This window comes from Corvus hawaiiensis, chromosome 21 (genome assembly GCF_020740725.1).
Source record: "Corvus hawaiiensis isolate bCorHaw1 chromosome 21, bCorHaw1.pri.cur, whole genome shotgun sequence".
Taxonomy (NCBI): Eukaryota; Metazoa; Chordata; class Aves; order Passeriformes; family Corvidae; genus Corvus; species Corvus hawaiiensis.
The window spans coordinates 4,600,338-4,622,798 of record NC_063233.1 but is presented as its reverse complement, the minus strand read 5'-3'; the positions used below and the strand labels follow the sequence as shown (position 1 = coordinate 4,622,798).

At 50.0% G+C, this 22,461-nt stretch overlaps 3 protein-coding genes across 4 annotated transcripts; 2 read left to right on the top strand and 1 right to left on the bottom strand.

Annotated features, from left to right (window-relative positions):
- The first annotated feature begins 141 nt into the window (after positions 1-141).
- Positions 142-12,916, top strand: POMT1 (protein O-mannosyltransferase 1). 2 transcript variants are annotated; one of them, XM_048325434.1, is made up of 21 exons: positions 142-169; positions 935-1,058; positions 1,666-1,809; positions 2,476-2,582; positions 3,159-3,209; positions 3,553-3,699; positions 4,418-4,529; positions 5,003-5,068; positions 5,196-5,289; positions 5,721-5,876; positions 6,451-6,581; positions 6,807-6,902; positions 8,225-8,317; positions 9,309-9,405; positions 9,495-9,587; positions 10,098-10,218; positions 10,481-10,578; positions 11,093-11,206; positions 11,695-11,821; positions 11,905-12,082; positions 12,292-12,916. In XM_048325434.1, the coding sequence occupies exons 3-21, from the start codon at positions 1,688-1,690 to the stop codon at positions 12,464-12,466; spliced, it is 2,178 nt and encodes a 725-aa protein (XP_048181391.1). In that variant the 5' UTR covers positions 142-169; positions 935-1,058; positions 1,666-1,687; the 3' UTR covers positions 12,467-12,916. The 2 variants fall into 2 exon arrangements, with proteins under 2 accessions (XP_048181391.1, XP_048181390.1); XM_048325433.1 differs by lacking the exon at positions 142-169 and having other exon boundaries at positions 528-1,058.
- A 1,271-nt stretch (positions 12,917-14,187) lies between these two features.
- UCK1 (uridine-cytidine kinase 1) lies at positions 14,188-19,654 on the bottom strand. Its single transcript, XM_048325436.1, has 7 exons — positions 19,527-19,654; positions 19,131-19,290; positions 18,255-18,351; positions 17,990-18,132; positions 17,818-17,912; positions 16,685-16,733; positions 14,188-15,693 (listed from the first exon to the last, which is right to left on the bottom strand). Exons 1-7 carry the CDS (start codon positions 19,611-19,613, stop codon positions 15,506-15,508), a joined length of 819 nt encoding a protein of 272 aa, XP_048181393.1. The 5' UTR covers positions 19,614-19,654; the 3' UTR covers positions 14,188-15,505.
- Positions 19,655-20,526: 872 nt separating this feature from the next.
- PRRT1B (proline rich transmembrane protein 1B) lies at positions 20,527-22,317 on the top strand. The gene is given in 5 exon segments (XM_048325659.1): positions 20,527-20,652; positions 20,810-20,821; positions 20,823-21,170; positions 21,350-21,490; positions 21,578-22,317. Coding segments are annotated over 5 exon segments (774 nt in total). The 3' UTR covers positions 21,725-22,317.
- The last annotated feature ends 144 nt before the right edge of the window (positions 22,318-22,461 follow it).

The window sequence follows — 22,461 nt, the reverse complement described above, 5'->3', positions numbered from 1 at the left end:
GCGCCCTCGGCCGCGGTCCGTGGTTATGACCGTGCGCCCTCAGAGCCGCCATTGCGGGGGGGCTGGGCCCGGTCGCTACACGCGGGCGTCGCCATGGTAACACATCCGGGTTCCCCAGGTTCCGCCCCGCGTCGCAGCGTGCGCCTGACGTCACATCCGGCGTCGCCAGGTAGGGGGGCGGGTGGAGCGCGGCGCGCGGGAGGGCCACGCCTCCGCCCCGGCGCGCGGGGCCCGTGAGGGGCGGGGGGGTCCCGGTCCTGATCCCGGTCTTAGTGCTGATCCTGCTCACGCTCCCCGTCTTGGTCTCCATCCCAAGTCCTAGTCCTGGTCGTGGCCCCGGTCCCGCTCGCCGTCCCGATCCTAATTTCGAACCTAGTGCTGGTCCCGGTCGTGTTCCCGGTCCCGATGTTGGCCCCGGTTCCCGCTCCGCGGTGCCGCCGGTCACTCACCCCCATCACCTCCGTACAGCTGAGGGGGGTGGGCGAGGTCTGGGGGGGGCTGATGTCTCCGGAGGGTGGGGGGGATTCGGGTCGGTGTTCCTTTGCCCCCCAAAAACACTCAAGGGAGGATCCAGGGCTGGATCCAGGGTGCGCGGTGGGTCCTAGTGACCCTCTGAGGGCGAGCTGTGCGGTCAGCAGTCCTGCTGTCCCCCGGAGAGCTTGAAAAGGGAGCAAGGCGGGGTGGGGCGGTGGTCTTGCTGCCCCCTGATGAGGGGTGCAGAGCCTGGCAGGGGTTTGAGGGTGCCCTGAGGAGGAGCCCGAGGTGGTGCTGCACACCCGCTCCGAGCCCAGCTGCACTGGGGGACCAGCGGGGCCTCCGTCAGGTGCTCCCGGGGTCCCAGCGCCTGCGAGGGGCTGACAGAGCCCAGGGGGGAGCACAGCTCTGCCAAGGGCTCCTGAAAACCTCTGTTCCACGCAGCGCTTGTGTTTTGTAGGCAGAGAGAAACCAGGCCAGTGGCACCGCTCTGGATGGTGGTGATGTGCTCGCATCCCGCTTTGTTCTCTCCTGATCAAAGCCACGCAGATGGATTTGTTCTGGTAACTTTCCGTTGTGTTGAGGTGAGGAGACACAGCGCTGATTCTCTGTTATTTTCTGACCTAGCTTTTAGCACTTCTGCTTAAACAGCACCTATATGTGTGCTCCAGTAACCAGCTTTGTAAGGCAGAGGGGATTTGGAGGGGTCTGCCTCTCCCTTCCCCACCCCCAAACAAATACCTAAGTTGGCAAGGAAGTAACTTGTTTAAGGGGGTTTTTAAAGCTACCTGAGCTCTAAATAGCTCAGTTAGTGAGGTAATCTGGTGCCTGAGCACATGGGTTGTCCATCAGTAGCATCAGAATTTGGGCTGTGAGGTTTGCTTGCACAAAGCAGAATATAGGCTGGAGAATTAAGCTGCTGTGTTTCTGGAGAACCAGTGTAAGAATAAACAGGATTTCTAGCTTACTACTGCAGGCAGAAGCAGGGCAGATGAAAAGTATGTCAGTTTAGTAACTTTTTTACAATTAGTCCTGTACATAGAATAGAAATGCAGATACATGAAGAGCAAGAGGATTTTGGGAAACGAATTACCATGAGCTGCTTGTAGCAGAAATTAGGCCTGATGCTTTCTGTGAAGTGTTCATCTCTGTGTGCCAAAGAGTGACTGCTGTTCTCTTCTGCTCTTGAAGGTTCAGACAAACCTTTGACAGGATGTTGGGGTTTCTGAAGGAGCCAGTTGTGGTCACTGCAAAGATCAATGTGAACCTCGTGGCACTGACTGTGATGGGATTAATAAGTCGTCTTTGGGGGTTTTGCTATCCACGGGCTGTGGTGTGAGTAAAGTTTCTTTTCTACCTGAATGACACAAACTTGTTTGTCAAACATTTGTGGGTAAGAATGCAGGAGCAGAAGAGCACAGCTTGGCTGATGTCAGCCTCTGTAAATCATGGAGTCACAAAATCCCAGACTGGTTTGGGTTGGAAGGGACCTTAAAGCTCATCCCATTCCACCCCCTGCCATGGGCAGGGACACCTTCCACTATCCCAGGTTGCTCCAAGCCCCATCCAACCTGGCCTTGGACACTTCCAGGGATGGAGCAGCCACAGCTCTGGGCAACCTGTGCCAGGGCCTTCCCACCTTCATGGGGAAGAATTCTTTCCTAAAAATTAATCTCAGCCCACTCTCTGTCAGTGTCAAGCCATTCCCCATTGTCCTGCCACTCCAGGCTCTTGTAGTCTCTTCACATCTTTCCTGTAGGCTCCCTTCAGGTACCAGGAGGCCACAACTAAGTCACCCCTGTGGGCCTTCTCTTGTCCAGGCTGAACAATCCCAATATGATGATAGTCTTTCCCTAATAAAACCCCCTGAGGAGGAGGGGCAAAGCCTCAGTGCTTCGTTGCATTCTTAGCTTTCTGCCAACAAGTCAGTGTTTGCTTTCCAAGTATCCCTGCAGGATAATTCCAGTTAGATTTGACATATTTCTGCCTCTGGTGTCTCAGGTTTGATGAAGTTTATTATGGCCAATTCGTTTCACTCTACATGAAGAGGATCTTCTTTGTGGATGACAGTGGCCCACCTTTTGGCCACATGCTGCTGGCCTTGGGAGGTAAGGTCTCCTGGAACTGGGAAGTGCCTGTTGCGTGTTCCTGTGGAAGAGAGAGGTGCTGGTTAGAAATGAATCATCAGATCCAGTTATGGGGTGAGGGCACAAGGCAAATGAGAGACTCTGAGCTTGACAGAATTGAGTTTTCCTTTATTTAGGATTGTTAGGGGGCTGTTGCATGAGTAGAGGGGGGATGATGAAGCCATGTATCCATCACCTCACTGCTGTCTAGTCCTTTGGATAAAGAGAAAGGTAAGATGAGAACTGCTAGTGACAAGAAATAGGCAACAAGCCTCAGTTCCTTTCTGTAGCTATCACAACATGAAAGTGTCTGTATGGGAGGGAGGGATTAAATATACATCTGACTTTGTCACTGAGAATCCCTTGTTCCCAATTTATATTCTTTGTGCCTCTGCACATTCTCAAGCATTGCTGCAGACAGAACAGTATCAAAGAGGACCCTTTTGGGAAAGAGGGCCTTCATGCAAGGAAAAGCTGTGTGTTTGGGAAATGGTTCCCAATTTAGCACCAGGTTTTATACATGTTTTGAGACTGGAAATTCTCTTGTTCATGTTGTAGGTTACTTAGGAGGATTTGATGGAAACTTCCTATGGAACAGGATCGGAGCTGGTAAGAGCTGTTTTCAACTGTCTCATTCTTTAGAGAAAATAAGCAAAATTTCAGCAACTGACAGATTCCTTTTGCCTGTCTAGTGGAAGTAACACTTTATCCAACACCTTCACTTCTCTTTTTAAATAAGTCTTCTGCAGGTCTCTAGCACAAGCTAAAAGCACTATGAATTCATAGCACAAGCTTTCTAAATCAGCCAAGCAGTTTAAGCAATACAAGATGGACAAATTAGTACAAGTAGGAGTTAGATTCATCTAACAGCTAAGAAATTCTGTCTTGGTCTGTCCTCTCTGCAGTTAAGTTTCCAAACTGGTGCATCACTGTTTCCTGTTTTCTGTTTCAGAATACAGCATGAATGTTCCTGTGTGGTCCCTGCGACTCCTGCCAGCTCTGGCTGGTGCTCTCTGTGTGCCTTTAGCCTACCAGATTTTGGTTGAACTGCACTTCTCCCACTGTGCTGCACTTGGAGCTGCTCTTCTTATTCTCTTAGGTAAGGTTGTTCCACTGAGCCCCTGGGAGGGGAGGCCTGTACTCCCTTCCTCAGAGGCTTGCAGGATGAGTTACAACATACTGGTTTTTAACAGCAGGACGACCCTACTTGCAGTCAGAGCTCATCAAATTTCTTCATGTCCAAACTGCAGCAAACCAGCCTATGTCCTTAGCACAGTGATTTGACACTGTTCTGGTGCGTACAACTCAGCTGGTTCTGTTTCTCTGAGGGGCTGCTGCCAGCTGCCTGAGAGGAAAAGAGCCTCTCAGCAGCCTTTTAGCAGCCTGATAAGAGACACCTCTCCTAGCTACCAGCTGCTCTGATTCTGGCTCATTGCAGCTTCCTTTCCCGCAGTTCTGTTGCGGTGCTCATTGCTTGCTGTGCTCACTGCCTGGACTCTGCCTTGAGAAGCACCTCTCTGGATTTCCCAGTACTGATTTTCTTTGCCTTTGTAGGAAGTACAGCAGCTTTATCTGCCTCCTGACAGACTTGACTGCTCACCCAGCTCTTTGTCTTGGAAACAGTTATGGCCATGTAATTTGCTCCTGCTGGAAGGTTTTTGTCCCTCTAAACCCAGCACTTGCCCATTACAGCCAGTAGGAATGGGCTGTCCCTAAAAGGGCAGGTCCTTCTGTTAGATAACGATTTAAAAGTCTGAGGTAGCACTTGCCTATAGAGAAGTTTCTCTAATTTTGTGTCTGTCTCTCTTTTCCAACAGAGAACTCTCTGATCACTCAATCAAGGTTCATGCTTCTGGAATCAATACTGATTTTTTTTATCCTGCTTGCAGTTTTGTCCTACCTGAAGTTCTACAATTTGAAAAAGCACAGGTAAAGCTGAATTGTCTCCCACTTTTTTGGATATTCTCATGGTGACATTTTTTTTTGTCACAGACTGTGTTTTTCTATGCCTCTTAACCATTCTGCAACTCACTTCATCTGTCTGTAAAATCCAATGCTTTGACCTCTCGTATGGCTGCCCAGATGTTTTCTCCTGAGCAGTGTTAAAGACTGATTTTACTGTTAGCAGGGTTGTCTTTTTTTAATATTAAAATAGAAATAAAATCCCTTGGTAGCACTTCTTTGCCCACGCAGATTTTTTACTGGAAGGTTTCCTCCTGTGCACAGAAACACTGATGATATCAGGTCACTTAATGCTCCTTTATAACTGTTTACAGGCATTCAGTTTAGAGATATTTGTCTCTTTTGTTCTCTGATCCTTGCAGAGGATGAAGTAATCCTTAGTACAGTAAAATTATCTTTAAACTGAGCCTAGCAAGTGATTTAATACATTTATCTTTAAGTGTCTTCTCTGGAAGCTGGTGGTTTTGGCTCCTGCTGACTGGAGTAGCCTGTTCTTGTGCAGTTGGGTAAGTGATGATGTCTTACCTGGACTTTAATGCCTCCTGTTCAAGAGAATGTTTGCATATTTATATCTTGTGTTAGGTAATTGTGTAGTTTTTAACCATGTTCATTTTTTATGCACTTTCTTTTCAGAGTGAAATATATGGGCCTGTTTACCTATATGCTGCTCTTGGCCACTGCAGGACTCCACTTCTGGCACATGATAGGAGACCAGGACTTGTCAAATGTAGGTAGCACAGCATGCAAAATTTATTATTTGTAACTTTTCAGTGCAGGAGCCTTTCAAGCCCACAGATAACACTGCTGTCTGTAGCTGGCTTTTGTACTAAAATTCCTTGTCTGGAAACCTTCCTGTCTTAGCACAGTTCTCAGCTCAGTTGCTGAGGAAGATGGAATTAAGTTTAAGAACAATATGTGTGTGTGATTGTCTTTTCTGCTGTTATCTGTGTCTTGGTAATGTGTGACTCAGAACGTGCACTTGTCTCACACACTCCTGCCAGCTCCACTTCAAATCCTTGCTGGAAGTTATCCAGTGGCCCACAAAGTTACAGCTGAATGAAAGTGGTGGGGAAAACTTAGAAAAAACAAAACAAGCTAAGTGTTCTGGAATTTTTAATATCTAGAGCATGAACCAGTGAGTTTTCTCTGTTCTTCCAGGTTTCCTTGCTGTGCCATTTTCTAGCCCGGGGTCTGGCCCTCATCATCATCCCCATGGGGTTGTACCTCTCCTTCTTCTATGTTCACTTGGCTTTGCTGTATCGCTCTGGGCCTCATGACCAGATCATGACAAGTGCTTTCCAAGCCAGCTTAGAGGTAAAGGAAATGTGGTCTTGGAACTGATTTATTAGAGAGAAGAGGGGGAAATGTTCACTATTAGGTGGTGTTCAGTCCTGTTCCTCTGATCCTGCATATTTTTTCCCTTTTATGTCATTTAACTATTTTGCTGCTGTAGTACTGCTTTAAGGTGAAGCAATAATGACTGAAATCCTAATAACAGATGAAAAGCTTTTCCCAGTGAACCAAGAGCAATATATTCACTCTTCTGCTGAAGGTTTGTCCCTTCCTACGGGAAACTCCACAGAAGTAGATACAGTGCTGAACTCTCATGTGGTGATGTGGTATACGATAGGAGTTCTTAGCCTGTCTTTTAGAACATGGCTTTAGGGATTTCCTGAGACCCTGTAGTCTTTTAGTTTTTTAGGTGTTTAGGTGTCTATTTACTATCTATTGAGTATGGTGCTGCAAGACTTGATTTTGGTAGATAAAACCAAATGAGAAGGCACTGTGTGAAGATACTGCTGTGTTGAAGTGGCATGTGACTCAATAGAATTTAAACAGCCTCTGGGTGGTTTCTTCTTTGTATTTATCCTGTCCTTACCCTTCTCAGGGTGGGCTGGCTCGAATCACTCAGGGTCAGCCCTTAGAGGTGGCCTACGGCTCTCAGATCACCCTGCGGAACGTGCTGGGCAAGCCCGTGCAGTGCTGGCTCCATTCTCACACCAACACTTACCCCATCAGGTGAGCAATTGGGGTCTGTATGGGGAGGGTGGAAGCAGGCTCTGCTGCTTCACCTGCCAGTCCAAGTGTAGCAGTTTAGGTGCTGGCAATGTCGTCATTAATCCTTCAGATTCCCTGTGTTCTGTAGGAGTGGTCAGTGATGTGGTGCTAGTTTGTATTGCTGGCACTGGTGAGTGCAGCAATGTACCTTTACACTTCTGTGGGGTTTTGTAACTTCCTGTGCAGGTATGAGAATGGCCGAGGGAGTTCCCATCAACAGCAGGTGACCTGCTATCCCTTCAAGGATGTGAACAACTGGTGGATTGTCAAAGATCCTGGAATGTGAGTATGCAGGAAATTTAAATTCAATCTATATGCTTCCAAAACCCAGCCAGGGCTTGGATTGGATTGGACATAACTCTTCGCTGCTTATGGGTGCAGAAGCCTTGTGTGATCTGAGCAAGTGATTGCAGCTCTTTGCACAATCCTCCTCAGTGTGGTAAAAGCATTATTGAGAACTCTCAAATCCTGTCTGAACTGCTCCTGTTGGAACATGGGCTGTGCTGTGCACAAGGGGAACTTGAAAGACTCACAGGACCAGTGGAGATTCTTCAGGTGTTTTGCATGAAAGGGAAGCTCTGCTTTTTGAAGTGTGTGAGCCGTGGTGTTAGAGTGTCTTGATGAGTTTCATCAAACTTGAATGAGTCTCAGAAAAGAATAGAAAACACTTTTGAAAAATGAGTAGTTCTTTGTATTAGAAGCATGGAGTGAGCTGTAAGATCTGCCACATAGGGAAGGATTCCAAGTGGTGCCTTACCTGAGAGGCCTGGTTTGTGCTGAAGTGTTTTGCCATTGTCACTGTCAGTGCAGAGCAGGACTCTCTGCTCTTGTTTAGCCAGTAAAAGCCCTTGAGTGATACAATTCCATACTGATCAAAAAGTTGCTTCTGTAGGTTTCTTACATTGTTCTGGGAACTTTATAAGGAGTCCTACCAGAAGGACTGTGTGCCATTACAAGTCATGTCCTCATTGGGAAAGTTTGTCCATGGTGCAAACCTTTCAAGTAGGGGCTTTACCAGAACCACAGACCCCAGATATATTGTTATAATTCTTCAAACTCAAAACACTCCTATGAGCACTGGAGGATGTGAAGTCCTTCAGTAAAATACAGACAGCAGTTCAGTGAACTGCAGTGTTCCCCCTTGCCATGGCCCTGCCCAGAAGCAAGGTGAGAGTTTACTCTGTATGGTGGAGAAAGCCATTAATTCTCCTATAATTGTGCCAAAGTGACATCAGCTGTAATACAGTACCCATCAGACCCAGTGAAGCACTTAGTGTTTCACACAAGCCACCAAACAGCTGTGCCACGGGAATAACCTTAATTCACTCCTGACTGACCTGGATTCAGAGACTGACCTAATGCCTGGAGTGTCAGTATCCCATTACTGATCCTCTGACTCATTCTGCCCTTAACTCACCTTTGCCTTGATGAGCTTTGTTTCCATTCTGGTACAACCTAGATACTGCTTTAATTTCTCATTTTCTTGCCTAAATGTCTGTCCCTGCCTGCAGCTTCATGACCTAACAACTTGGTTGTGACAAGGTTGTGTTCTACATAAAGATACATATAATTTAACCATTTTCTCTTGGGTGTCCCTTCACCAGGCAGCAGCTTGTGGTGAGCAACCCACCGCGGCCCGTCAGGCACGGGCACATTGTGCAGCTGGTCCATGGCATCACAACTCGCTACCTCAACACGTAAGTCCTTTCCTCGTGCTCTGCTGTGCCAAGCCTGCTGGCTCATTCTGCTGGGTTGGCTCTCAGAATAACCACTCAGGGGTTGAAGCACAGATATGCCGTAAACTGCCTGTTATTTGTGGATTTTTACACCAGTGAGCCTAGGAGTGGCCTCATGTGGTTAGTTCCATAAAGCATCCTTGTGGCCCAGAGGAAGGGTGCTGTATGCTTATTTATTTTTTTCTGGTTGACTTGGCAGTGGAATTTGATCCTAATCACAAACTTCTTAATGGTTGCTTACTGCTTCTGTTCTTCCCTACTCGTGGCTTTTAGAGGATTTCACAGTTGTTCACATTTCACGGTAGTTTTGCAGATTCCTAAGTACAGAGTCCCCTCTGTGCATCTTCATCCTCACCTCTTCACTGCCCCCACTCCAGACAGGTGCAGGTATTCAGTATTTTGGGTGACTTTTAACCCAAAGCCAACTCCACTGACTGATGGCATGCTGCTACCCGAAGGATGTGCTCCGGAAGTTAGGAAGATGTGCTGGAGAATCCACTGTGCTGTGGCTGATTGCCAGAGATTCTTGCCTGCTTTGAAAGCCTGCAGTATGAAGTTGCCTCCTGACTGCCTCCCAAAGGGCATCTGCGTGTACTTGAATATCACTCAGATTAGGAAGGGGGTTGTTCTGAGCTTGGGTTTTTGCTATGTCCCTTCCAAATATAATTTGTTCATTATTGGAAACCCCAGTGAACAGCGTCTCTGTTTGTCACAATCAGTGCTTGTTCTCCAGCCTGGAATCGCAGGCATCTGCATTGGCTTCCTCTGAGCCTGTTCCTGGCAGCTCTTGGTTGTGGGGAATGCTCTCTCTCAGAGTAAACAGTGCAATCTCTATAAGTGAGTTACTTTTTGCTTTATTACTGAATCCAGTCTAAGCCAATTCCATATGGGTTTGCTTTTTATATGTATTTGGGAAATGGTGGTGGAGGATCTTCCTTTATTTGTTTTCTAGGCATGATGTCGCTGCCCCTCTTAGTCCCCACGCCCAAGAAGTTTCCTGCTATATTGATTATAACATCTCCATGCCAGCACAGAACCTCTGGAGAGTTGTGAGTGGTCAAAGGGAGGGGAGGAGCTGATCATGCTCCAGCAGAAACAGCTGAGACAACATGGATCAAAAGCCATCTTTCTGTTGTAGGAAATTGTAAATCGTGAGTCTGACACGGATGTGTGGAAGACAATTCTGTCAGAAGTGAGGTTTGTTCACGTGAACACCTCTGCAGTGCTAAAGGCAAGTGGGGTTATGTTTATTTGCCTGTAGCTTTTGCTTCATGCAGTTCTTGTAATCTCAAAAACTCTGCTCCAAAATAGCTAAACCACGATAACAAATAACCCCAATAAGTAAATTAAAGGAAACAATAAACTTGCTCACTGTGACAAAAGAGCAGCGTGTGTTTTAAGGTAGTCACACTGGTACTTCATCCCTTTCAGCATCAAAGCTGTGCTGCTTCTCAAGAGGTTGTGACCATTGTACACAACTGGGGCTTACAAACTGATGCTGAGTCTTTGTGTCTGTGAGACCAGCTGGAATAATTAAAGATCTTCTTCTTTACAAAGTTTACCAGAATCACTGATTTTATGGCTGTAGCATTTGTTGAGACAGTTTTGCGTGGTGACTCTTCACATATTTTCTGGCAGTCCCTTGCTGTCATGCAGTGCTCAGGCAGAGCCTGGGAACTTCTTCCATCCTGAAGTTCAGATTGGCAGAATTTTTAGTTTAAAAGTTATCTTCCTCTTGTAGCTCAGTGGAGCATCTCTACCTGAGTGGGGATACCGGCAGCTGGAGGTGGTTGGAGAGAAGCTGTCCAAAGGCTACCACCAGAGCATGGTGTGGAATGTGGAAGAGCACAGATATGGGAAAAGTATGTCTCAGCCATGTTCTTGAGGCAGATTTCTGTGACTGGGGGCACATCATGGTGATGTGAAGGTGGCTCTGTGTGTATGTGTCTTCAGTTGGCTCTATCATGATGTCAGAATCATTACAAAGTCCCTCCAAGTGCTGTTGCAGTTGGATGATGTATTGGAGAAGGGCTCCTGGGAGAGTGAGGACCCTATGTGCTCTCTCCCTTTTCTAGCTTTCTGCCTGTTATGTGGTTATTTCTGAGCTATGCTGTTTTCTTCCAGGCCAAGAGCAAAAAGAGAGGGAAGTGGAACTCCACTCTCCCACACAGATGGACATCAGTAAAAACCTCAGCTTCATGGCAAAGTTCACAGAATTGCAAGTGAGTGTCTTGTTATTCTCTTCATTTTTCCTTCTGCTGCAGAGCAGGAACCTGAGCATTTCTGTAGACTCTGGGTCTGAGGATTCATTGTTTAATCCTTGCTGATACTTTGGCTTCCTCACTGAAAAAAAAATGTGTCTGAATGCACTTATAAGGGCATTAAAGACCTGAGCTGTCCAGTAATGAATACCCGAGTGATTGTGTAACAAAAAAGGGGGAGGAAAATTGGTTGGGCACCCAGAGGCTGCCTGAAACTGAGCTGTCATGTATGGTACATGCAGTGAGTAGTGTTGATGCTCCGTTCTGTCTTTGTAGAAATTAACTAAGGAAAGTGCATCATTTGATAGCAAAATAAAACTGTTGTATTGGTCAGTATCCACATGAGATAAGCAAAATGTTTCTCCACTCCCAGGTTAGGAACTTAACATCTTACATCTGGAGCTCTTCACCCATGCCTGCTATCCCACCTGTTGTTCCAATTCTGAAAGCCTTCTGTTCACCTTTCTTTTTCTAGTGGAAAATACTCACATTAAAAAATGAAGACACAGAACATAAGTACAGCTCCTCTGCCCTGGACTGGATCACAATGGACACCAATATTGCCTACTGGCTCCACCCGACCTCGGGGGTAAGTACAAGAGGTAGAAGTAGCTGTGAAGCTGTTGAGAAAGCAGAACAGCTCAGATGTGAGCTCCAGGAGAGGGAGTCAGAGCAGAGCTGCAGCTTCCAGCCAAGGGACTCTTCCTGTATTAATACATTTTCCACAAGGGGTGAGATACTTATTTTAGCATGAGATACAGCTTTGACAGTACTTGCTTTTAATTAAATCATGTCTGCTTGTGCTTTTTTTTTTTTTTTTTAAGGTAAATTGCAGTTTAATAGTTTCCATTCTTGATTTCATTTAGAAGATGAGTGCATCTCCAATAGCATATTTTAAATGCCTTCCATTACACGAGTCTTAAAGCAGCAAAGTTTATCAACCAGCTTTGTTCCAGGTTACTAGGCAGGCACATTCTGGAGCTTAATTTAGCAAGTTTGTGTAGGTAATACTTAAACTTACCTAAAAAAACCACAACATGTTCCTGCTTCTGGCTTAGACCATCATGTATCCTGCAGGCCCAGATCCACCTCCTTGGGAATGTTGCCACCTGGGCTTCAGCTAATGCTGCTGCTCTGATCTACCTGTGTCTGTCCCTGTGGTACTTGCTACGGCGAAGGAGGAAGATTTACGACATCCCTGAAGGTCTGATTGCACTGTGTGTGTGTGTCCAGGTGGAGGCTTGTGGCTTGTTCTGCTCTGACATGCCCATCTCCTGTCTCCTGCAGATGCCTGGCAGCTCTGGGTGTCAGCGGGAGGCATCTGTGGTGGAGGCTGGGCTGTGAATTACCTGCCCTTCTTCCTGATGGAGAAAACACTTTTCCTGTACCACTACCTGCCTGCTCTCACATTCCAGATTCTCCTCATTCCCGTGGTACTGCAGCATCTTGGCGATCATCTCTGCAGGTATTCAGCTTCAGCAGAAAAGTTCTCTTGAACAGGAGGACTGGCACAGTTCTTTCTCCAGGCCTGTCACCTGGCCAAGCTGCTGCAGGGAAAGCAGTGGTTTTTCTAGCAGTGGCCATACCCTGGCATTTGCCAGGCACAGGTCTTTTGCATGAAGTGTTTGGCCAGCCTTGATGTAACTTGAGTGCTCTTTCCCTCTCTCATCCCAGATCTGTGCTGCTCAAGAGCATGTTCAGTGCACTGCTTGTAGCCTGGTTCTCCTCGGTGTACTTTGTGTACTGCACCTTCAGCCCCGTGACCTACGGGCAGCCCGCGCTGGCCCTCACGGAACTCAAGGCCTTGCGCTGGAAGGACACCTGGAACATCCTCATCCGAAAGCAGTGACCACTCCAGCCTTGTTACAGCAAAAGGAAACACCTTCTGTGCAAAGTCAAGAGTTTATTGTTAACATCATGGAAATCTTATAACAGTCGCATCAGATATTTTGTGGTAGTCCAGATCTAATGATTACAGGAGAAGAAAAGAAAGGAACACTGTTACAGAAAAGGTCTCAACAGTAATACAGCTGTTAGGAGCACAGTTCCCAGTTTCTGCCCCTGTTACATGCACCCTTCACTGGCCCTCAGGGTCTGAAGGTTGCTGACTTCAGTCAGTAGCATCCCCGCTCCTTTGCTGGGAAGAGCTGCAACAATTTCTTCTCTTTCCCGGAGTATGATGGTGGTTTCTTCCTTCTGGCACTACATTGCATTTAGGGCTATTTCATGTGTTTTCTATCACTGTGGTCTGCAATCCCATGATACAAGTCACTATAAATGGACTCTTTCCAACACATCAGATACTTTTGTTCGTTTTCTTTGTTATGCCTGAAACCCAGGTTTTCCCAGCTCTAAACCTTGCCCATCTTTAACAATCAGTAGCTGGCCCTGCAGCCGTACAGCATCATTCCATGACCCTATTCCTCAACAATGCATTGTTTGCCCCCAACTTCCAGTGCTCTGCTATCAGTTCTATTTATGTAAATACAGCATTAAGCTACATTTATAAATAGTTCATTCTGCATAGACTAATGACTTGTTACTATTAGCTATTTATAATCATCTGACATAAGCATCACTTTTAAGAAGATAAGCAAAATAAAAAGACATTAAAAATTGCTGTTACAGCTGAACAAGGCTTCAGGCAAGCCAGGTACTGAACCAAAGCCAGAAGAATCCTTTGGCCTTGTGGCACTGATCTGAAGCCTGAGGCCTGTTACCAGCAGTGGCAGTATTGCCATTACGCCTCAGATCCCATGGGAATAGGAACTCTGGGCAAGGTAGGACTGATCCTGCTGACAAGGAAACCTGCTCCAACTTGTGCACGTGGGTTCAGGGTAAAAACACTGAAACCCAGCCTATGGCCTGGCCTGCACCAGCAGAGAATTCACAGAGAAGGAGAAGGCAAAGGTGAAGGACTGGGATTGCTCAGTGGGGAATTTCTGATGTCCCTGTGCAGGTGTCCAAGCAGCGCTGTAGTACCTGGGCCACATTCCATTTCCAGGTCCTGCAGGGCAGCACAAAGCTGCCAGAGCTGCATTCCCATGCCCCAGGGGCTCTTGGCTGTGCAGTTCCTCACTGCTCTAACAAATGCTATTCAAGGCTCCCCCCCCACCCCCAGAGGAAGGTATGATCCAACACCACAGTCATTCAAAGTAGGTTTTAGTGACTGTTTTGCTCCTACTGTAATCAGCCCTGAGAGCTAATGCTTCAGTGCAGTAGCTCATACTCCAAGTATGTCCCCCTGAGCTAAACAGCACCCAGCAGCAGTCAGGAAATGATCTGCCTTCTCCTGGGCACTGCAGAAGTACCACTGAACTATCACTGAGACACCAAACCTTCACCCCTTGCCAGTGTTGAAAAGACTATAGGGATGAAAGTGCAAACTGCATTTCTTAAGTTTTGGGTTTTTTCTCTAAATTTTCAGCCACAGCAGAACCAAAGGTAGTGATTCTGAGTTAAGGGGAGAAAAAACTGTTACGAGCCCCTCCAGCAGTGTTCCTTTCTATGCCTTTGTGCTGGCATAGTGCAAGTACCAGAATTACCTTTTATAAAAACGGTCACTTCTGATCACTGTTCATTTATTTATTAGCCAAAGTACCACACCCACAACCAACACAGCCAAACCCTGCTTTTAGAAAATTAGTAAATATGAAAAAGTTCCTCTTAATAACATTTCCCTCCCACCCTCATTCTTAAAATTACACCGTAAGTTCAGACTCAAGAACGGTATCACAAGGACGTTTTCAAAGGTCCAACCAGCACTTCATTGCAGCTGTTTTTTTCCAGACAGACACTTCACGCTGCTGCAGTATCGCTTCTCTGGGGTAAACTACAGAAACTGGGATGTCACTGTTTGTACTTCTTGTCTGCTGTTTTTAGAAAGCCAGACATTCTTGAGTTGAAGCTGCTGGAGTGCAAGGCAAGTGCTCTGACCCTGTCTGAGGGTAGAACATGTCCAGGCAGCTGCTTGTGCCAGCAGGAGGGTCCTGCAAGTCCCAGTTTCCCCCCTTGCTGACCTCACCAGCCATCTCTGGAAGTGGACGGATTCTGCCCAGCAGAATTTGCAACCAGCAGTACAGAAATGCACTAAAACACACTAATACTGACAAGGTCAGGTTTCTGTTTCCATGAGCAACTCAATCCAGTTGGAGCTCACACATTCAGTAACTGTGGTACAGCACACTATCTGGGTACAAAATCATACAGTGTAGCAAGATTCAGGAGCTTAGGAATAAATTAGGAATCAGAACCACTCAACTTCTTGGGCCTGTCCCCTGGTGAACTGCAAGTTCCCGTTTGTCCCAGACAGCCTCTGTCTCACCCCTGTCTCAAGGAAGAGGTGTCTCTACAGGTCAGTCCCTCTGATCCCACAGGTTAGAAGGGGGCTGACCAGCAGCAGAGCATGGCCACAACTCAAGGTGCCAACAAGGCGGAGAAAAGCTGTACCTGCTTGTTAAAATTAACAGCATGTGAGCTAGTCTTGGATAGAGAAAAACACCCAAGAGGCAGATGATTTTCCTGCTACAGACGACTGTCGTCAGGGGAATGGGGTATTTTGCTAGTCACCTGGTAGTGCTTAATTTTCAGAGGAGTCTCAGCATTAGATCTCACTTTGAAAATTAAAAAAAGGCAAGTAGCACTGCCTTTAACCAGTTCATCAAGTACCAACTCCAGACATCTCAGGGAGAATAGGGAGGGGTTGGAAGGGAAGAGGGATAGATGGCCAAGCCCTTCCTCTCCCCTCTGAGACAAGATTCCCACCAGGATCCCCTCCGCTGCTAGGACGACTTAAAGGGCACTTCACCAACCATTCCGTGGAAGTCCTTTCCCAAAGTTGTCTTCAGTGTTGGTGTGGACCAGAGGCAAACCCTTGGGACGTGCCGGGTTAGTGCGGGCGGCTGCTGGACTCCAGGTGGGAGCGCTTTCCGGCCGCCAGGACGCCGCCGCTCTCCGCCTGCTCCGGGAACGGCCGCTTGTACGTCCGGCCGTGCCCGTTCAGTGCCCCCCGCTGCCACTTGCAGATGTCTCCGTTCAGGATGTCCTGAATGTGCTGCACGATGAGGTTTATGGCAACTGCAGAGAGGAACAGGGAATACAGGACATGAAGGCTTTCCTGGCTGAGTTATCTAGAAAATGTGGAGCATCCAGCCCTGCTCAACCCAAGTTTTAACAAGCCTGTAGGAACCCAGAGTGCCGAGAATATTTCTCTGCCTGTTTTTAAGGGTTCTTACCCCCCTGAACAACACTGTTTTAGCTTCAAACCTTGGAAAAAATTATCAACAGTCAGACAACAACTAGAAAATACAGTGGTGTGAATTAGGTGATAGACTACTATGTAAGATTGTCACAGGGGGAAAAATTTAGAGGTTTTAGGCTTCTCTTTGTAGTAAATAGATAAAAAATATCAAAATGGAGGATTGTTGTTGTTCTCTAGACCTTCTTCTCCTTCTTCTACTACTCCATATTCTCCAGTAAAAGTGGTTTGGAACGACTGGATAGAAAATTCCGCAGTTCCTAGTCGTGTTACTGAATAATTGGCAGGAAAGTGAAAATAATGTACATTTTTAGTAACTATTGGTTAAAATATCTTTAAAAGGCTGTGTAAATCTTCCTGATTGGACTCACTCCTACTTTTCCTCCTTCTATGCTATACCTGGGTCACGCTAGTGGCTCTGTTCCTCTGATAAGACTTAATAAACAACTATCTGGAAGCATTGAAAATCAAATAAAAGTCTCTGTTTATCTTTGAAACTCCTTGCAAGGACTTTCAGCAAATTCTCTCCCATCAGGAGAGACTTGATTTATGGCACGGTAAAGTGTCAAAGCCCTTAAATGAAATTCTGCCTGCTGCCTGCAAGTGAGGTCAGACCTCAACAGGTCACTTTTCCAGAGGCTTCCAAAGGCTGAGCAGCTGGTCCTCCTGATCAGGCTGAGCAGCTCCCTCCCCTCCAGCAAAAATCCCTTCCTCAGGAGCAGGCACTCAAGGCAGCAGCGTGCCTCCTGCTCTCTTCCCAACCCCAAAGGTGTCTCCCCAGGGAAATCAGGGAACCCAACTCCCTTTTACCCATGTTGTCAACTCCTCGGGGGATGATCACATCCGCATACTTCTTTGTCTGCAAAACAGAAACAGCGGTGGAGCCTGTTAATGGGAAAAGTCAGCTTCATTCCAGGAAGAAGCAACCAAAGGCCAGAAAAATGGGCAAAGGTAGAAGGTCTTGGTGCTCCAGAGTTGTAAGTTAAGGCTCTCTTTCACGGCAACAACCTAAATGAATTAACACATCACACTGGCAAATGTGCACTGGATTTAAGGCCAGAGATTGTTCTTACTGTCCCTTTGCAGAGAGTCACCAGGTAGAAGCAGCAGGTCAGGTGTGGAGTCCTTGCTTTTACCCTTCTGAGCTGCCTTCAAACATTGCCCATTTCAGGCAAGGTCTGTTTGCCAAGAGCTCGTTTTAATCAGCATTTCGCAAGCCCTTGCTAAATCTCTGCTGAGAGCCAAGGTAACCAATGTGCATGTGAAATTCCTGCCTGCCTCTGATAACGTTTTGTTGATCTTTTCTACCATAGCACTCCTGCTTTTTCTTCCCCCACAGCTGGGAAAAACCTGGCAAATTCAGCATTTCTAAGAAGTAGTTTTAAAATCCCAGAATTCCTTTGATCTAGAGCAAGAGGTGCCTGAGTTAGCCTTTTCCAACTTCTTTAATCCACATACTGATTTTGTTCTCATAGGGTTTTTTACAAATTAATTTGATTGTGTGAGCACCTAAATTGGCCCCACACTACATGCAGAACTAGAATGGTCTGCCCCAGGTTTTCACAAGTGTTCCCTTTGAGAAAGGCTGCTGGAAACCAAGCTTTTCTTTCTTCCTACAAGACTTAAGAATAAACTGAGAGTGGGAGTGTTTCATTCAGAGAGACCCATACTAAAATAGCCCCAGCAGCCAGCAGTGAGGAAACGTGCTCGAGGCATTTCCACAGTGCTTTGCCAGCAGAAGGGACCATTTCAGTTCCTTAACAACCAGCTCAAAATGGTTGAAGACATGAGGCAGGGGGGAAAGCATGGGATTTGTGAAATACAGATACCAAAAGCCACCATTGCTGCACCTACAGCAGCTAATTCCCAGGCAACCCTGCTCCTCTATCCCCTCCCAAAAAGAAAAAAGACCCCACAAATTAAATTACTTAAAGGCTCCATACCGGTAAGCAGAACTCCTCAAAGGCAGGCTTGACAAACGTGGTGTACTGGGTGAGGATCTGCTCCAGGTCCCTCCCACGTTTCATATCTCGCAGAACTGGGATGGGGGATAAAAGCACTGAGTGTTGCCCCATGGTGAGGGTGGATAAGGAACAGGGCACGGCAGGGCTTTACCTCTGCGGGACAGCCGGACGTCAGAGTCCGTGTCCACAAAGAGACGGAGGTGGAACATGTCCCGAATGTCTTGATTGTAGAAAACCAGGATCCCCTCAAACAGGACGACGTCAGCGGGATAGACCACCGTCGTCTCTGCCAGCCTGCCAGGAGAGAACAGCCAGAGCACCCTGTTAAACAGGCCTCGTGCCACCACCAAACGATCCGTCCCCAGGCTGGGGACACCCCCACACAGCCCAGGACTTCAGGCAAAGCCAGAGCCTACCGAGAATGCGTCACGAAGTCATACGTTGGTACATCAACCGTTTTGCCCTCAACAATGTTTTTCAGGGTTGAACGCATCAAATCGTTATCGAAGGCATCTGTGAGAGGAAAGTTTAAAGAGAAGGACTTTCAGATGCTGTTGTATCAAGCGTTCTGCTTGGATTTTTCCAGACCCAAAGGAAAAACCCTCTGCCCAGTATTCACCAAGAAAAAAGGAACTTGTGGCTTATTCTTTCCTACCAGTAGCAACACAACACTACCTGCCCAAGTGACAATGGCTGTGCTTGGTTTCAGAGATAAGGAAGAGACAGTTTGTTGTTTCTAACAACACAATGAAATAGTTGCAACTACAACACAATGAAATTAAGATCCCAAAGGTGAAGCTGGTCATTTTATAATTTTATCAACCCACTTAGTAATTGTGTAATTTTGTGCAACTTTGTTTGTCTGTTAGTCAAGAGCCAATTGGAAAACCTCAGGCATCTTTCATGGTTTTCATTACCCACCCAACAGGCACCAGACTTCAGCCAAGGGCAGCTCCCTGTCCCGCCTACAATCCACAGCACTCCCCCGGGCGAGGGGAGCAGCTGTTTGTGTGGACAAGAAATAACAGGAAAGGATTTGGGAATGATGTGGTTTATTACGGAGCCTCTCAAGAGCGGGGAGTGGGCTGGGATGCTCCGCACCTCTCCATGGCTCCAGAAGGGCCGTCAGTAACAACGGGCACAAGGGTAGGGACAAACGGATGTTTTGGTGGGGGAAAGGACATTTCTGTTCTCCCAACACTTCCCACTTCCTACAAGCACTTCCCGCAAGACCCAGCTGCGCTCCAAGCACCGACTGAACCCTGCTGGGGCCAGGATGGCGAGCGGCTCACCCGGGTGGTCGAAGTTGTACTGTCCCTTCAGCGCCTTGGCCTGCTGCTCGGCCGTCAGCACCTTGTAGAAGCTGTCCTGGCTGAGGATCAGCACCTTCCGCTGCCGCTGCTCCACCTCGTTCTGCCCCAGCAGCTCCATGATCTTCTCGCACACTGTGGACTGAGCGGCACGGGGGCTCAGGACCCCGACCCTTCCCGCGGCGCCCAGCCCGGCCCGTGCCCCGGCCCGACCTCTCCCCGGTGCCGGGACGCGGGGAGCGAGCGGCGCTCGCCCAGCCCGGGGCCGGCACCGGCGATGTCCCGGCGGGCGCCGCGCAGCTCCCGCGCCACGCGGACCGGCCGGGGCGGGGGTCAGCCCCAGCACGGCCCGCACGGCCCCCGGCACGGCGGCCTCACCTTGCCGCTGGCGGTGCCGCCGCTGACGCCGATGAGGAAGGGCTTGGGGTGAGGCCGCTCCGCGTCCGGGCCGCCGGCGGACGCCATGGCGGGAGAAACGGGCGGGGCCGCGTGGGGGGCGGGGCCGCGTGAGGGGCGGGGCTGCGAAAAGGGGCGGGGCTACGAAAGGGGGCGTGGCCGCGAAAGGGGGCGGGGCCACGTGCGCTGAGCGCGTCCGGTCTCAGCCCCGAGGCCGGAGCGTCGGCACGGACAGATGGACGCACAGATGGATGGACGGGCGGAGGGGTGGGCAGATGGGTGGGCGGACAGATGGACAGCCGGACATCTCTGCCTTATTACAGACAACGCTGTCTTACCCAGGCACTTGTGTGAGCGTTTGAGTGCACGCCGGTCCCCGGGTGTGTGTGTGACACCTGCTCCCTTGTGTTTCACACCTGCACCCACGGGTGTGTTTACACCTGTAGCCAGGGGTGCACACGCAGGTGTGTGCAGAGCGCGGTACACGGGAACTGTGAAGGAACACCTGAAGGTACAGCAGACAGACACCAGGGCACACAAATACACATACGGATAAGACACGGACACACACAGTGCGTACACACGTCCTGTGCGTGGGGTGTGATACAGATATCTACACACGCACGTGTTAAATATGAATAGCTATAGCTAATATACACAGAATTTTATATACATTTTGTGTATAAATAGAGCCAGAACACACACCACAGTCGACATGTAAATATAATATTCTAAAGCAAAACCAAATAATAAGTTTAAACGTGAACAAATCGCTGTGAAGCTCCGTGACCGCCCTGAGCCCAGGCCCGGCTCCATCGGCCGCGATGGACCTCGGACCCTCTGGCCGGGGGCAGCGCAGACACCCCCCCCTTTGCCTCCCCGGGATCCCGGCCCGTCCGCACCCGGAGCCCCCCGGCCCTGAGGGCCGAGGTGGCCGGCCCGGGGCGGCCCCGCCCGCAGGCCCCGGGCAAACAGCGGGTCAATGATTAACCGGCCCCGGCTGCGCTCCCGCCGCCCGCGCGGGGCCACGCTGGGCTCGGGGGCCGTACCGGGGCCGTACCGGGGCCGTACCGGGGCCGGCGGCAGTTGGGACCCCGCGGGCTCCGGCGTGAGTGGGGCCGGGAATGGGGCGCTGGGGCGGGCAGGAGACCGGGCTCTGGGGGCTCGGGGCGGCCGCGGCCCCGGGGGTGGCACAAGAGGGTCCCGAACCTGGGGTGGGTGGGCCGGGAATGTCCCGTCCCAGCAGAACCTCCCTGTCCCCGCAGGCGTCTCCGCGGGATGGACGGTGACCCGCCAGCCGGGCCCCAGGGCCCCGGCCCCACAGCCCGGGGAGCGGAGCAGGGGGGTGGCAGCGGGGCAGCCGAGGCACTGCCCACCTCCGGCACCCGCAGCGAGCCCCCCGCGGGCCCTGGGGACAGGCCCGTGGTGGTGTCGGTGGTCACCAACTCAGCCTTCGAGGGGGCCCCGCCGCCCTACTCGCCCCCGGACCCGAAGAGCTTTCACCACCTCCACCCGCCATTCCCAGCCGGCTTCTCCCAGCAAGCGCCTGTCTTTTACCAGCCGGGGCCCGGACCGCGGTCCTTCCCAGCCCCGGGCATCCCGGCCGGGCCCCTGCCCTACACCACCGTACGTATCTCCCACCCCGATGTGTTCCTGCCCCGCTCTGCAGCGGGGTCACCCCTCATCTCCCCTCCCGGGTTTGTGGGGTTCCGTGCGGTGCCCCCAAGTGATGCTTGAGCAGCACAGCCCGGGAGGGGAGCACACCCAGGGGGCTCGCAGCTCTGATCACCCGCCCTGTGCCGCAGTACAACGCGCAGCCGGGCGCGGGGCCGTTGCCCGCCGGCCGCGGGCAGCAGTTGCCCAAGGACTACATGGTGGAGTCAGTGCTGGTGACCCTCTTCTGCTGCCTGGTGACCGGGGTCATGGCCCTCGTCTACTCCCATGAGGTAAGGAAGGACTCACCGGGCAGCCTCGAAGCCCCTCCTGGTGCTGCGGGTCTCTTGTAACCCCTCCCCTTCTCGCCCCTGCGCCAGACCCGGGCTGCGCTCGCCCGTGGGGACGTGGCCCAGGCATACGTGGCATCCAGAAAGGCGCAGTCACTGGTCCTCTTCAGCCTCCTCTTCGGGTTGTTCGCCTCCATCACCTGGATCATCTACGTCCTGGTGTCCCTGTATCTGTGACAAGGACCCTGAGCCCCAGGGACATGATGTGTGCCGAGTACTCCTGGTGGCTCACCGCCTGGGGGGCACGGGCACGTGAAGTTGCCGCAGCCTTGTGTGGAAACGGGTGACAAGGAAGTGTTATTGGGACTGCGGGGCAGCGTCCGTCCTTCCTGGCGGGCCGAGGAGCTGCCCCGGAGCCTTCAGCCATCTGCTCAGCCCTGCGAGCCCCGGGGAGGGCAGGAGGAAGCCAGACCAGATGCCGGTGCCGTGTCCTGCTGGATCCAGCTCTGGGCAGGGAGCTATGTCGGATCCAAGGGCGGGATCACGCTCCGCTCGCTGCAGGATGCTGAATCCCATTGCTGTGGGCTGTCCCTTGGAGCTGCCACATGGGACTCTGGTGCAGAGGGAGCATCTTGTAGGATTGGGCTCGGACATGGAGCAAAAGTAACAAGTGTGTGGGAAGCCCTCACTGGTCATTAATGATGTGAGAAGATACAAACCCATGTATGCAGTTCTGCAGTAGTTCTGCACGCACAAGTACACACACACACACACTGCATTGCCACCTTCTTGCTGCTTCCAGATTGAAATAAAGTACAGCTGTAGCCAAAGCTTCTGTTTTCTCTGCACACCAAGGAGCTACATCTCCCCTTGCCATGACCTTTGTCCACCACAAAATTCAGGGTAAGTGATGCGCTGGGTGTGAGGGGGGTGGAAAGAGCGGCGCGTCCATCCCGATCGCGTCCCGCCGGAGC

Coding starts and splice junctions, on each gene's coding strand:
- POMT1 (XM_048325434.1), top strand. CDS start 1,688: ATGTTGGGGTTTCTGAAGGAGCCAGTTGTGGTCACTGCAAAGATCAAT. Junction 6,903..8,224: donor ATTGTCAAAGATCCTGGAAT/GTGAGTATGCAG, acceptor TCCCTTCACCAG/GCAGCAGCTTGTGGTGAGCA. Junction 11,822..11,904: donor GATTTACGACATCCCTGAAG/GTCTGATTGCAC, acceptor TGTCTCCTGCAG/ATGCCTGGCAGCTCTGGGTG.
- UCK1 (XM_048325436.1), bottom strand. CDS start 19,613: ATGGCGTCCGCCGGCGGCCCGGACGCGGAGCGGCCTCACCCCAAGCCC. Junction 18,352..19,130: donor GTACAACTTCGACCACCCGG/GTGAGCCGCTCG, acceptor TTCCTCTCACAG/ATGCCTTCGATAACGATTTG. Junction 15,694..16,684: donor CCGAGGAGTTGACAACATGG/GTAAAAGGGAGT, acceptor TCCTCTCTGCAG/TTGCCATAAACCTCATCGTG.